We start from the raw sequence: 13,761 nt of genomic DNA on the forward strand, positions 1-13,761 counted from the left end.
CTGATAGACAGTTGGACTCTGGAGGAGGCTATCGCTGCCGCTGTGCAACCTATTGCTCCTGGGGTTCTGATCTCAGAACCTTGAGGCCAGGAGTGGTTCTAATTCAGGCGATTCAGATTCCTGATCCCATGGAAGGAGGGGTCTGAACCCCAACTACTCTGGTGGTTAGGGTTCCAGGGAAAAGCTCTCATCTTCTCCCCGAAGCTGTCACAACCTCCCTTTAGCTGTTGGGTTTCCTGAGGCCATGGGAACTCCACACCCAGCCAAGGTTAAAATTGAAAAGTGGTTTAAATCAAGAGGCTTCAGCCTGATTAGAACACTTAACTGTCAAAGCGGCTCTAGCGAGAAGGTTAGCTGCCCAACTCTTGTCCCAATCCACTGATATGTTTTACTTTTTAACATCTCACTCAATCCCGACCCACCTACTTTTGGGGTTGAGATCCAGTCCATTGTCAAACACTCTTCAGGAGTGACAGCAGCTCTTGTTGCTGTAAACCGAGAAACGTTCTGAGATTACTGGAGCAATAACAGTGTTGTTGTCCTGTGTTCCTGGAGTTCATCTAAATCAGGCTACGACTGACTGAACTGTAAATTTACTTTCTTTGTGTTTGAGGTGTTGAAAATGATGAATGTCTATAAACCTGGTAACATTGTGCAATGCGTGAAGTATCGTTTCTACTTGGAAACAAAGTCACTTCATTGTGTGGGGCAAAGTGATATTGACAGAAAAATGGTGATTCCAGTTTTCAGTGTTTGCAATCGCAATTCTTTAGTCGTTGTGTAAAACATTGAGATCTTGTATTTTCGTCAGAGGTATTGCAATTAGATCTACTGAACAGCTAGAAATTTCCTGGTAATCCAGTTTCAATAGACCGTTGACCATTCCATGTGCCCTGGATACATAATAAACAGCAACCTGATTGGGAGCTTTTAATCTCAGCAATGTGCAGTTTGAAGGGGTTTTGTTTAAAATTGACAGTCACATAATTAAACCCATGTCCCAGGTGAGGGAAGGTAATACATCAAAGTCATTCTGTTATTTTGCATATCAAAAACCTGGATGTGATTGATGTTTATGATTTCAAATTCATATTTGCCTTTGTTAAACTTACTGAGAAAATATAATTGATAGAATTATTACAATTTATCACAGTAATAGACAGGTATTTAAATGTACTCATCTATCTAGCCTTCCAGCTCAGTTTTTTTAAATATTGGCTTCGTGAACTTGATTAAGACTCTGTCAATTTAAAAAACATTGCAAAACCGAGAACCACTGTTGATGCTAAATCCTATAGATTAACTTCACGATGCTTTCACAGTGAACCTGTACTCGTGATGGATGAAGCTTGCAAAGATGCACAATGATACTGGTGAAATGCTTAAAGCAACTTTCCAGGGAGGAAAGAGAGGTCAGGAAAAGGCATCCCAGCGCTTCGGGATAGGGCAACTGAACGCACAGCGACCAATAGTGGAGTGTTTAGAATTTGAAATACAGAAGAAGCTGGAATAAGAGGAACTTGGAGGCTGGTAGGGCTGGAGGAGGTGACCAAGATTGTGCAGAATCAGGCTGTGGAATAGTTTGAAAGTGAAGATGAGCATTTTTAGATTCAAGCATTGTCTGATCTGGAGTCAGTGTAGGTCAGTGAACTCAAGGTGATGGGGTGCACAGGATTTGCTACTCATAAAGTTATGGCTAGTAGGGTTTTGGATAAACTTAAAAGTTTCCGTGGGGTGGAAGATGGGAGGCCGACCACGAGAGCTTACAGAAGTCAAATCTCAAGGTAAGAAAGACTGCATGTGTTTCCCAGCGGAAACACGGCAGAGAAACAGAGAGGGGAACTGCCGGCTCTTTGTGAGCGAGGAGCAGTCGGAATTCTTGTCCGAGCCTCAGGAAGCCCTGGTCTCCAGCACCTTCTCTGTTGTACATTCACAGGTTTATTCCCCCTCCACCCCAAATTGTCATTTTAAAGGTCCTGCCTTCAGCTTCTTGAAGCAAGTATTCCTTCCGAACTCCTTGTCAGTCTGTCCATTAAGCTGGTAACTGGGCAGGGAACAGAGCTAGAGGTGTTGATGAGGTCCTTCTGTCCTGATTGGAAGGCATCAAAAATTTGTTGGCTCAGATGCACCCTCGTCGCTCCTGTAAGTGCCGGGGACAGTGTTTAAGGATCCTATGTTCAGAGCACGTGAAAGATATGTTGAGCTTTCTGCTGTCGGTTGAAGTAGTTCAAGAAAGCTGAGTTAAGCAGAGAAAAATAGAACTACAGTCTTATTTCATGGAAAATAATTTGGAAAACTGGCATGGGCAGCACGGTAGCATGGTGGTTAGCATAAGTGCTTCACAGCTCCAGGGTCCCAGGTTCGATTCCCGGCTGGGTCGCTGTCTGTGCGGAGTCTGCACGTCCTCCCCGTGTCTGCGTGGGTTTCCTCCGGGTGCTCCGGTTTCCTCCCACAGTCCAAAGATGTGTGGGTTAGGTGGATTGGCCATGCTAAATTGCCCATAGTGTCCTAAAAAGTAAGGTTAAGGGGTGGGGGGTTGTTGGGTTACGGGTATAGGGTGGATACGTGGGTTTGAGTAGGGTGATCATGGCTCGGCACAACATTGAGGGCCGAAGGGCCTGTTCTGTGCTGTACTGTTCTATGTTCTATGTTCTTATGTTCTCATACGTGTTCCAATGCTTATGTTCTCATACGTGTTCCAATTCTCACAAACTGAGTTCTCCTGAGATCCATTGCCTTAAACGAGTTATATTTCACATCTTGTGTCAGAGCAACGTGTCGACCAGGGCAACTGGATGTCCCCTTTATGTAACTGGTCTTTTGTGGTACACAAATGTGGCTTCATGAAACTCTGATGAAAACATTTTTAATTATTAATTCTCGCTGAACTGTTTTTTAACAATAGCATCTGCAAAATTTCAGTGTTCAGAACTGAAATGATTAAAAAAGAGAAATATTTTTCTTGTGGTGGCCACACACCAAGTTTAAACTGTAGCCCATCATGAGCGTAGATTGTTAAAGCGCTGTAATTTTTCAGCAGACTAATAATCCATTGTTTCTCTATCTATTCTACAGTGACGTACAGCCAAGCGGGGATCCTGTAAGTAAGGCACGGTCAAAGGGCATCTCCAAGTTTTCTAGATTGAACAGGACTCAGCACAGGGAGACACGGAATCCTGAGCCTCAGAGTGGCGACTTATGACTTACTAAAGATTCAAGCATTCTTCATATCCACCCTTTATTTAAAACATCAGATAACCTTTCAGTACAGCTGATTTAAGCAGAGGAAGATAGAGTTTACAGTGCTACTTCATGGGAAATGATTTGGAAAATGTCATGTTCTCATGGGTCTTACCTTGTTGGTAATTTGAGATGCATTAGTTGCTTTAAAGGAACACCAGTATAAGATAAGATTCTCTTTCACTTGCACAGTTTGAAATGTTTACAGCCTGTATTGATTATTTATTGTGATGACACAATTGGAAAATTTATTTGGTGATTTTTATTTTTGCCATTAATTTTGAATGCCCCAAATATCCATATTGTGTCAGCTTCTTAGTGTTCACTTGTTGAGCCTGATGATGACCACTCCTTTGTCTATGGACAATATATGGTGGGTAAAATATTCCTGCACCAGTTTGCAAAAACAGTGTAATTGCATCTCTCACCATTGCCAGATACTCGATCAGAGAAAAGGTTTCAAGCCACATAGAACTTCTTGATACTGAGAGGTGCCCGGTGCTGTTTCTCCCTCACCCACCTTAAAAAAAAACGATTGAAGAGAAGTTTTATTTTGGTAATGACACCGTGTTCAACATGAACTGGAAATCGATTTACTTCAGAAGCTTTTTTAAATTTTAACTTTTTTAAAGTATTCACAATCCTCAAACTCTGAAATGCGTTATAGTGACCTTCTTCGAGTCTGTCTGCTGAATTCCCAGCTTTGGTTCCTGAAGCAACTTTCATTGGCCATTGCAAATTTCTGTTGTCATATATTGTTAAATGATGCGGTGTGAGGGCATCAAATCTTCCGAGACAGCCTCGGTCACATCAATTTTCCTGTGGGTCTGTTCGCGGGCAGAGCAATAACAGTGCTTCTTATACACAAATAATGATTAATCTGAACACACAGATATGAACAATAGCATCTTACATCTTTTTGTAAGATTTTTAGTCAGATAATATTGACTTTATATTTAAATTTACAGTTGTGGAGCGGAGGTGAGCAATGTAGAGGTGTCACATCAGTAACTGTCAGCTAACACACACTCAGTGCTCGAATCACAGTCCAAGTGCATGTGGGCCCCACAGCTGGATACATTTTACTATCTGCCAATGTCGAATCTTTTCTTTAAAATCTTAAACCATTAACAAACAGCGTTTTTTCCACAATCGGACAATATAATTATAATCACCTGGGAAGCAAATAAACCTGTTCACGATAGGCTTAAAAGTTCAATTCTGCCAATTTCTGAAAACAATATTGTTTGTTGAGGTTATTTTAGATCCAACTTCTTGACACTTTCAGGTCGATGATTTTAATTAATGTACATGAAGTTCCATTGAAATTCTTCCATTTGCGAGCAGACGCTGGAACTTTAAGAAACTTTCCTCATCATTGTACTTATACAAATTCTACCAAAATATACATTGGTTATAATGACTGTTCCTCCTAAAGTTTACACTGTAAATGTGAATAGCATGGATTTCAGCATAAGAAAATACTTTTCTTCTTAAATCCCATATTATCTGTTACATTAAATGTTTAATCTTTCTGCTTGAGAGCTTTTTTAAAACATAATAATAATAATCTTTATTGTCACAAGTCGGCTTACATTAACACTGCAATGAAATTACTGTGAAAATCCCCTAGTCGCCACATTCCGGCGCCTGAGGACACAATCACAATTTACCCTAGTTAACCCACGAGCCAAAATTGCCACTAAAACTCACATCAGATCACAATCATCTTCTGCTCCCCTATTTCTTGTCTTCTTTCAATTCCCAAATTCCTGGAGTTTTCTAAACAAGCCGTGTTTAATATCCTCAATGTTTACACTAGAACGCCTTCTTGTTCTTCATTCAGCTCTGTGTTATTAATCTGCAGCACTCTTAACCACCCACTTCAGCCACGGCACTCCACCAATCCATTTATCTGGCATTGTGTCTGCCCAGACTTCTCTCATCCATTTTCACCAAAACTTCCCTATCATCTTCCATCATATTTTGCGTTCATCATCCAACGAGTTTGCGAGTGTGCTGTGCTCACCCATTGAATTCAAGTGGCAGAGAAATGGAGAGGGAGTAAACAGTGAGCAGGCTGACATTTTCTACACACACCTTTTCATTTTGATGAATTACTTAGGAAGAAGTTGAAGTCATTTGCTCCTGTGTTAGCATCTGTTCAGTTGTACATGAAGCAGATTAGACCTGATATTAAACAGATTAATCTCTATCCTGTCAACGTGTGGAGAATGTGGCACTACTGTTAAAATTTAATTTTTTATTGGAAATGCATTGAGAAAAGTGTTCATTACAACTCTTTCTGGCTAGACCATTCATTAGACATATGCTACATGAACCAAAATATGTTCTGGGAAACATTGCAAAGTAACGTGAAAAGCGGAAGTATATATATTTAGGACTCATTTCAAGGTTAATCATTAATCGTGCTTGAAATTAATGAGATGTCCTTACAAGTGCTTATTTTGCTTCTGGGTCCAAAAAAAAAACTTAAGAATAATTAATAAATATACATGATCATGATCAAATATAAGGTGCTGGAGTTTTTGTTATACTTTCAGTAGGTCATCTTTGTATGCTGGAACGTTTTGAAAATCTCTTAATAGGTTGGCTTGTGGCATTCCATATACGGAGAGCTAAAATTCAACACTGTCTGTAGCATCATTAAAGAACAAGGAACATCTAAAGGATGGATTTTCTGTTCCAAATATTCCCTCTGGCCCTTTCTTAATAAACTGTAGAGTAATAAACACATGCCATTTTCATGCAATTAGGGAGATAGATGATTTTGTGCTGTCTTCTGAACTTTCGTAGTTATTCAGTTACAAGAGAGAATTTTGTATATTCCACATCCAAACTGTTCATTTCAGCGAAATGAACGATTAACTGGGGAACTTATCCAGAGGAAACTCGATCACAGGAATACACTCATTGATTGGGTGCTGCTATTGACTTCAATGTTGGAAGTTTGCTCAGGTTGGTTGGGTGTTCTGGCCCCTATTGAATATGTCCATTTCTCTATTGTTCAAGATCAAGTTAAAAGGAGTACTTTGAGCAGAAAAATTGCTCTCTAACAAGGAGTATAAGAACAGGAATAGGCCATTCCCTGTGTCATTTGTAAACTTTGCCAACATTGGAAAGTTTATTTATAGGTCTATTTTGAATAACAGTTCTTAAAAGAAAAGTACTGTTAACATTTAATCCGATTTATTAAACTGCATAGCTTCCAGTTACTAAGGCTATTGATTTACAACCATTGTCACAATGGGTGTTAAAATAAATCAGATGTTCATGGCTAATTGCACGTTCTGCTCATTGCAATCACTTTACCTTCAGGAAACCAACTGATGTCACAGACCTTTTTTGGTTGCCTCTTGATATTTGGAACACCTTTGAGTTTGCGTACAAAGCTTAGATTTTACTCAAACGTTAAGTGTTTATGTCACCTTTCACTTTGGTTTCTGTACTTCCTGAATGTGACTGATTATTGACGAACAAAACTCCTTGGAGGAAATTTAAAATCAAGCTGAACTGGGACCACTTGATGCTCAAACCACTTTTTTATTGCCACACGTTTATTTATTTTGTTAGTGATTTTAAGATTCTCAACGCCGTGGAAAATAAAAGATGTCTAAGAAAGCAAATGGAATTGAAATGAATTGAGAGGATGTTCTGTGATTTTTTTCATCTCCAGAATGTGCAACTATTTAAAAGTGGATCATGTTGAAGCTCAGTATCTTAATAATGAAAAAAGTAGCTTGTAAAGTTAATAAAAGTGGTCTTTGCATTGTTAAATTCTGCTTGATATATGGCACAGAAACAAACCATTTGGCCCAACCAGTCAATTCTAGTACTCACGCTCCACTCTCACCTCCTCCCATCTTTAATCACCCAAGTCTGATATCGTAATCATCTTCTCCCTCAAATGCATATCTTGATTTTCCCTTCTCAATGGGAGGGACTAGCAATCCACCATTGGAGTCTTCATCACAAATCTGACAGATTTTAACAGCCTAGCCCCACTTGAAAGCTAGTGCCGCCAAGGCAAGGAGTAACTAACTGGCTGATGGAAGTAGGGTTAGGGTGGAAGGTGGGGAAAGGGTCAGCAAAGGTCAGGCAGCCACCAGCACGAATGGTGATTCCAGATGTTGGTGTGGTGGTGGCAGCACAGGGGTTCTTGCCCCTCCTTTAACCCCACTGAGGAAAGTTTACCTGAGAGAGCTTCATTGGCTTTCTGTTAGCTTTAGCTGATATGGGCGGCGGCACTCACACAGAGATTTGAATCCTATGGGACTCCCATGATGGTTATACGACCCTGATTCGCATTGATGACAGAGGCTGCTTCTTGAGCAGAGCGGGTCCAAATTTACCGATTTACAAACCAGGGGGATGAAATGAAGAATGAGCAAGAAATGGAACTGCTCCATTTTAAACACACCTTTTCTGCCAGGCTTGGCAAGCTTAAGTTCTTCTTCGTAGATTTATTACCAAAGGCCAGTTTTCATCATTTACGTTAAGGTGACATTTTCCTTAATCATGAAAAAAAAAGTTTAAAGAAAATTGCACTGAAATATTGATGTTTGTCAGTGTGGAGTTGGGCTCATTTTCTGCCACTTTATCAAAATGTTTCTTTTTTGGGAAAAAAATAATCTTATTGGTCTGATCCTGTTTTTTTCTGTTACAATTTCATACCTCACTGTCTACAGTATTTAACTTATAGGAATGTAACTTTTAGTAGCCGTCACGGATGTTAAATTAAACAAATACAAAGTAATTGTTCTGTTTCTGAGCAGCCAACTGCAGTGTTGATCCTGGTGGCGATTTATTCTGTACCTGTGACTCGGGGCGAATTCTCCGATTCCCAACACTGGAATTGGGAACCCCGATGGGAGCGGAGAATGGTGCGTGGGCTTGGCACCGCTGCCATGCTCCGCTGCCCTTCTGCTGGCTTCAGCGAACCTCCCACCCTACGGTGATGGGGAAATGGAATTTCCTATTAGCATTGTGGTTAATGAGCCTGAGGCCAGAATCTCTACCCCCGTGTTAATCTCCGACCGCGGGGAACTCCACAGGGTAGGCTTTAGGGCAAGGGTTGCTCAAGTGTACGCCTGGCAAGGTGGACACTGCGGTGTGTCAAGGGGGTCAGAGCTTAACGGAGGTGCCCCCCCAAGTCAATCAGAAAGCACCCCCTCCCTCCCATAATGCTATTCCTGCCCCCCCCCCCATCAGACCCCACCCAATCAGAGAACCATATCAGGCCCAGCCAAGAGAGACCCGCATCAGACCCACGCATGAGAGACCCCTATCAGAGCTGCCCATGATAGCCCCCAATCAGCGACCCCCAGTTACCCATGTCTGGAAGCTAAAGAACAGTCCAGGCAGAAACAATCACTGCTTTTTCACTTACCAGCCCCTTAAACCTGCTGCCTCAGACAGAGGTGTGTTTAGTTCACTTGGCTGGAAAGCTTGGTCGTGAAACAGAATGAGGCCAGCAGTGTGGGTTCAATTCCCGTACAGGCTGAGGTTATTGATGAAGGCCCCGTCTTCTAAACCTTGCCTAAGGTGTGCTGACCCTCAGGTTAAACCACCCCCAGTCAGCTCTCCCCCTCAAAGGGGAAAGCAGCCTGTGGTCATCTGGAACTATGGTGACATTACCTTTAGATGATGTACACACTAAAACTGTTTATTGACCGGATTATCTTTACTTTGTTTTCTCAAATTGAGTGAAAAGGAAGTTTCATGTGATGAGTTTCAAAATTGGACCAAATTATTTTTTAATTTTACTGCAACTGACTTGGGGAACTCGATGAAAATTTTCCCTCCAGATTTGCAGAGGTGCCTAACTGAATGTGCTGAGTGAAAATACACCTGGGCTTAAAATACTTCACTTCTATAAGTGCAATTTAAATACCTTTCAGTGCAAATATGTCAATGTTTCATGAATTGTTACATGTATTTTAAGGAACCGTACATGTATATTCAACAGTTTCTAAGCAATGTGGGAATCTGCTTTATTTTGCAATCCTGTGTTATATCTTGCATGCTGTGCAATAATATGATGTAACTTCTCTGATTAAGTTGGTTTTAACTGATTATTTTTCACTTGTATCATTTCAACAGAAAGTAAACAATTTTAATTTCCAGTTTGTGTGGAGCTTATATTTTCCATTGGTTTCCATTCTTTTGTATTTGTGTTCATTATGGAGAAAAGTTGGTTTTCAGAAGTCGCGATGGCGCTGGTGGCCGTGTTTGTTACACAACATGTCTCGGGCAATACTGATTCCTCCTCTACATTATCCTGGACTGACAGGACTGTGCATGGTCACGTAAACTGCAACTCTTTCAGCAATAGCAGCTTTTCTTCCTCAATCTTTCCCAGGATGTGGGTGTCACTAGTAAGGCCAGCATTTGCTGGGGCTGGTTTAGCTCACTCAGCTAAATCGCTGGCTTTTAAAGCAGGCCAGCAGCACGGTTCGATTCCCGTACCAGCCTCCCCGGACAGGCACCGGAATGTTTCACAGTAACTTCATTGAACCCTACTCGTGACAAAAAGCAATTTTCATTTTCATTTCATTTCATTTGTTGTCCATCCCTAATTGCCCTTGGCTTGCAAGGGCATTTCAGAGGGCAGTTAGGAGTCAACCACATTGCATGTTGGTCTGGAGTCACATGTAGGCCAGACCAGGTAAGGACGGCAGATTTCCTTCCCTAAAGGGCGTCAGTGAACCAGATGGGTATTTATAACAATGGTTGAGAGGTTCATGGTCACCATTACTGAGGCTAGTTATCAATTCCAGATTTTATTAATTGAATTTGAATTCCACCAGCGGCATTATCCAAGGCCTCTGTGAAATTACGCCACAGTCTGATATGGGTTTTTTTCCCTCATTCACCTTTTCAGGCAGTGAGTTCCAGGCTCACCTTCCCCTGGGTGAAAAGAAATCCTCCTCAAATCCACTCTAATCTCCGTCAATTACTTTAAATTACTGGTTATTGATTTCACTGCAAAGGGAAATAGATCTTTCCCATCCACTCTATCAAGGGTCCCTCTCCCCTCTCAGCTTCTCTGTTCCAACTAGGAGACTTACCTTTGTCATAAATTGAGAACAAAGAAGGGATATTAAGAAAGATTCGAAAGTTAAAGTCTGCGGCCCTGTGATGGGGTGAGGGTGATTTGGAGATTGTGTACAGTCACCTTGAACTATTGATAACATAATATTCAGGTTAAAATTCATTTGGAGAAAGTGAGTGGACCTAGGAACCATTTGAGAGGAACAGTATTAGGGGACAATGCTGGACATTGTCCATGGAATTGGCGGCTGAAGGAGGGATGAGGATCTGATCATGAACCACGGATCTAGCCTCTGGGTAGGTAGTGGGCTCCAATAAACCAACAGAGGGGAGAGGGATAGCAGGATTCAAACCCAGGAATGAAACATTGGTGAAGTCCAGACAGCAGGTGAGAGGTAAATCTACCAATCCAGACAGGGAACTGGTGCAAGGAACCGTTGCAGCTGAAGACCACGCAACATGGTGAGTAAACACTGGGGGCTGGTCTGGGCATTACATTCAGATGTTTGTGCATTGAAGTCATCGCTGGTTCTCAGTGAGAAGCACCACATGAAATGGAGCTTGTTACCTTTATACTTATTTTATTTAAATTTGGGTAAGTTAGGTAAATTGAGCATTGCACTTGAATACAAGAGGCAGCATTTTCCCAGAAAAATGCCAATGTCATTGTGGGCGCAAAAGCTGGTATGATTCAGCTAGCGGGAAGCTGGTATGATTCAGCTAGCGGGAAGTTGGTATGATTCAGCTAGCGGGAAGCTGGTATGATTCAGCTAGCGGGAAGCTGGTATGATTCAGCTAGCGGGAAGCTGGTATGATTCAGCTAGCGGGAAGCTGGTATGATTCAGCTAGCAGGAAGCTGGTATGATTCAGCTAGCGGGAAGCTGGTATGATTCAGCTAGCGGGAAGCTGGTATGATTCAGCTAGCGGGAAGCTGGTATGATTCAGCTAGCAGGAAGCTGGTATGATTCAGCTAGCGGGAAGCTGGTATGATTCAGCTAGCGGGAAGCTGATGGTGATCTTCCTGCACAAAGTGTAATAAATGACTCTCTACATAAAACATGTTGAGTTGGAGTCCCCAAGGGCGCGATCCAACTAAATGGGAACAAAGCCCTATAACCAGTGTATTTTGTCACATGTTTCCTGGCGCTCACAACACCGAGAAACACATGGCTATACAATTTGACTAGCATTGTATAAACAGCCTCAGTGGGGAATGCAAAACCAAGGCCGTACATAGCCCTGTTTTGTACACCAAGATCTCTGCTCGCCAGAACTCCTCTGTGTATCGAGAGATTGGGAAACAGCACCCAGCCCTAATGCATAATGGGAGACCCCACATCTCCCTACATCCACACAGGGTACCCTTGGCCCAATTGTGTGCATGCACAAAATGTCAGCTTGGCACTGCCAACCTGGCAGGGTACCACCCTGCCCACAGAGCATGCAGCTGGGGGGGCTCCAATCCCTTGGAAGACCCCCACGAGTGCCATTCCATCTGGTTCCCATGTATGGGGACCAGGACCAAACAGCGCTCACCCGAGGTCTCCGAGACAAAGGGGATGAATCCCAAAGCCACAGGTACCTCTGGAATTTGCACATTAGAGTGAGGCTAACTGTCTCGCTCTCATAGGCAGATTTGCCAAAACGTGACCCCGGGATTTACATTGCAACGCCTCACGAGATCACCTTGGATCTTGCTAGGTGTTACAGGCTGGGTAATCCTGGGAGTGGGGTCTCCCGGCTTTTATCGGCGACACTGCACCGCAGCGAGCTGATTTACGGGCGCAGTGTGGCCATTGGATCGTGCCCCAAGTGTCTGAATCACCCCCTGGGAATCCACTGTTCACTGTTAACAAGGGGAGCTGCATTTAAACTCAATCCCAGTCAAGCCAGGAGGATGGCAGCACAGAAACCTGCTCCTTTCCTTCTGGAAGGAGACCTGAACAGGCTTCAGGACACCATGGAGGTAGGGCCCACCCCGTACCCCCGTGTGGGTAGGAGACCCCACAGAAACATGACTAACCCACCTAGGATTCAGTGGCAGCTACAGTCAGTGCCAACAGCCTGACAGGGCAGAACCTCTGGGGACTGTACTGAGGAACATCGCCAGAGTGGGCCAGGCAGTGGCATACGATCTTAAGCAGCCGAGTGCACTGCTCGATTACTGTCGGAGTCGCACTTTAAGCCTTGTTATAATGAAACTGCACTTCGATCTAGACTCAGACCATCGCATTGGCATCATCAGCCATGACCTCAATGGTAGCATTTGTCCTTCACCACAGTCTGTGTGGAGTTTGCAGATTCTCCCCATGTTTGCGTGGGTCTCACCCCCACAACCCAAAGATTTTTAAAAATATATATGAATTTAGAGTACCCAATACATTTTTTCCAATTAAGGGGCAATTTAGCGTGGCCAATCCACCTAACCTGCACATCTTTGGGTTGTGGGGGTGAAACCCACGCAAACACGGGGAGAATGTGCAAACTCCACACGGACAGGGACCCAGGGCCGGGATCGAACCTGGGACCTCGGCGCCGTGAGGCTGCACTGCTAACCACTGCGCCACCGTGCTGCCCTCCCACAACCCAAAGATGTGCAGGATGGGTGGATTGGCCACGCTACATTCCTGTATGCTTCACCCAATGCCTGAGTCTATGTATTTACGTTTACCGTATGTATTTTGTTCATGTAAGGAACGATCTGTCTGAACTATATGCGGAACAACACTTTTCACTTTACCTCAGTACACGTGACAATAAATCAATCCAAATCCAATTGGCCCTTCGTTGGAAAAAAAATAATTGGGTACTTTAAATTAATCTTTTTTTAAAAAATTGTCTCAATATCATAAGCCTATATTTTATGTGTTACTTTGATTTATTGCCTGTTTTTCCCATTACTACACTGTAATATTTCAGTAATGGTAGCCAAAACACTTAATGGCCTAGATTTTGTGGTAACATTAATAGTAAAGTTAACATTGTTCACAGTTTTTTAAAAATTCATTTTTACGCAATGTGGGTGTCTCTCGGCCAGCATTTTGTTTTTTTTTTGTAAATTTAGAGTACCCAATTTTTTTTTCCAATTAAGGGGCAATTTGGCGTGACCAATCGACCTAACCTGCACATCTTTGGGTTGTGGGGATGAAACCCACGCAGACATGGGTAGGATGTGTAAACACCACATGGACAGTGACCCGGGGCCGGGATTGAACCCGGGTCCTAGTCGCCGTGAGGCAGCAGTGCTAACCACTGCCCCACCATGCTGCACTTAGGCCAGCATTTGTTGCCCATCCCTAATTGCCCTTGAGGTGGTAGTGAGCTGCCTTCTTGAACTGCTGCCGTTTACATGGTGTAGGTACATCCAGTGATTATTTAGAAAAACATAGTTTGCTTAAAGATAGTCAGCAAGGCTTTGTGAGGGGCAGGTCATGCCTCACAAGCCTC

At 42.9% G+C, this 13,761-nt stretch overlaps 1 protein-coding gene across 4 annotated transcripts in view; it reads left to right on the forward strand.

Moving 5' to 3' along the window:
* The window catches only part of snx29 (sorting nexin 29), a 596,020-nt gene extending 586,634 nt beyond the window's left edge, over positions 1 to 9,386 (forward strand). For 2 of the 4 annotated variants that reach the window (XM_038821148.1, XM_038821151.1), the window contains one exon: positions 3,076 to 9,386. In XM_038821148.1, coding sequence (XP_038677076.1) covers positions 3,076 to 3,202 — 127 coding nt within the window. In that variant the 3' untranslated portion in view covers positions 3,203 to 9,386. The remainder of the gene's footprint in view (positions 1 to 3,075) is intronic. The other 2 variants (XM_038821149.1, XM_038821150.1) reach the window with 2 other exon arrangements.
* Positions 9,387 to 13,761: the final 4,375 nt, after the last annotated feature.

Source organism: Scyliorhinus canicula, chromosome 15 (genome assembly GCF_902713615.1).
Source record: "Scyliorhinus canicula chromosome 15, sScyCan1.1, whole genome shotgun sequence".
NCBI classification, from domain to species: domain Eukaryota; kingdom Metazoa; phylum Chordata; class Chondrichthyes; order Carcharhiniformes; family Scyliorhinidae; genus Scyliorhinus; species Scyliorhinus canicula.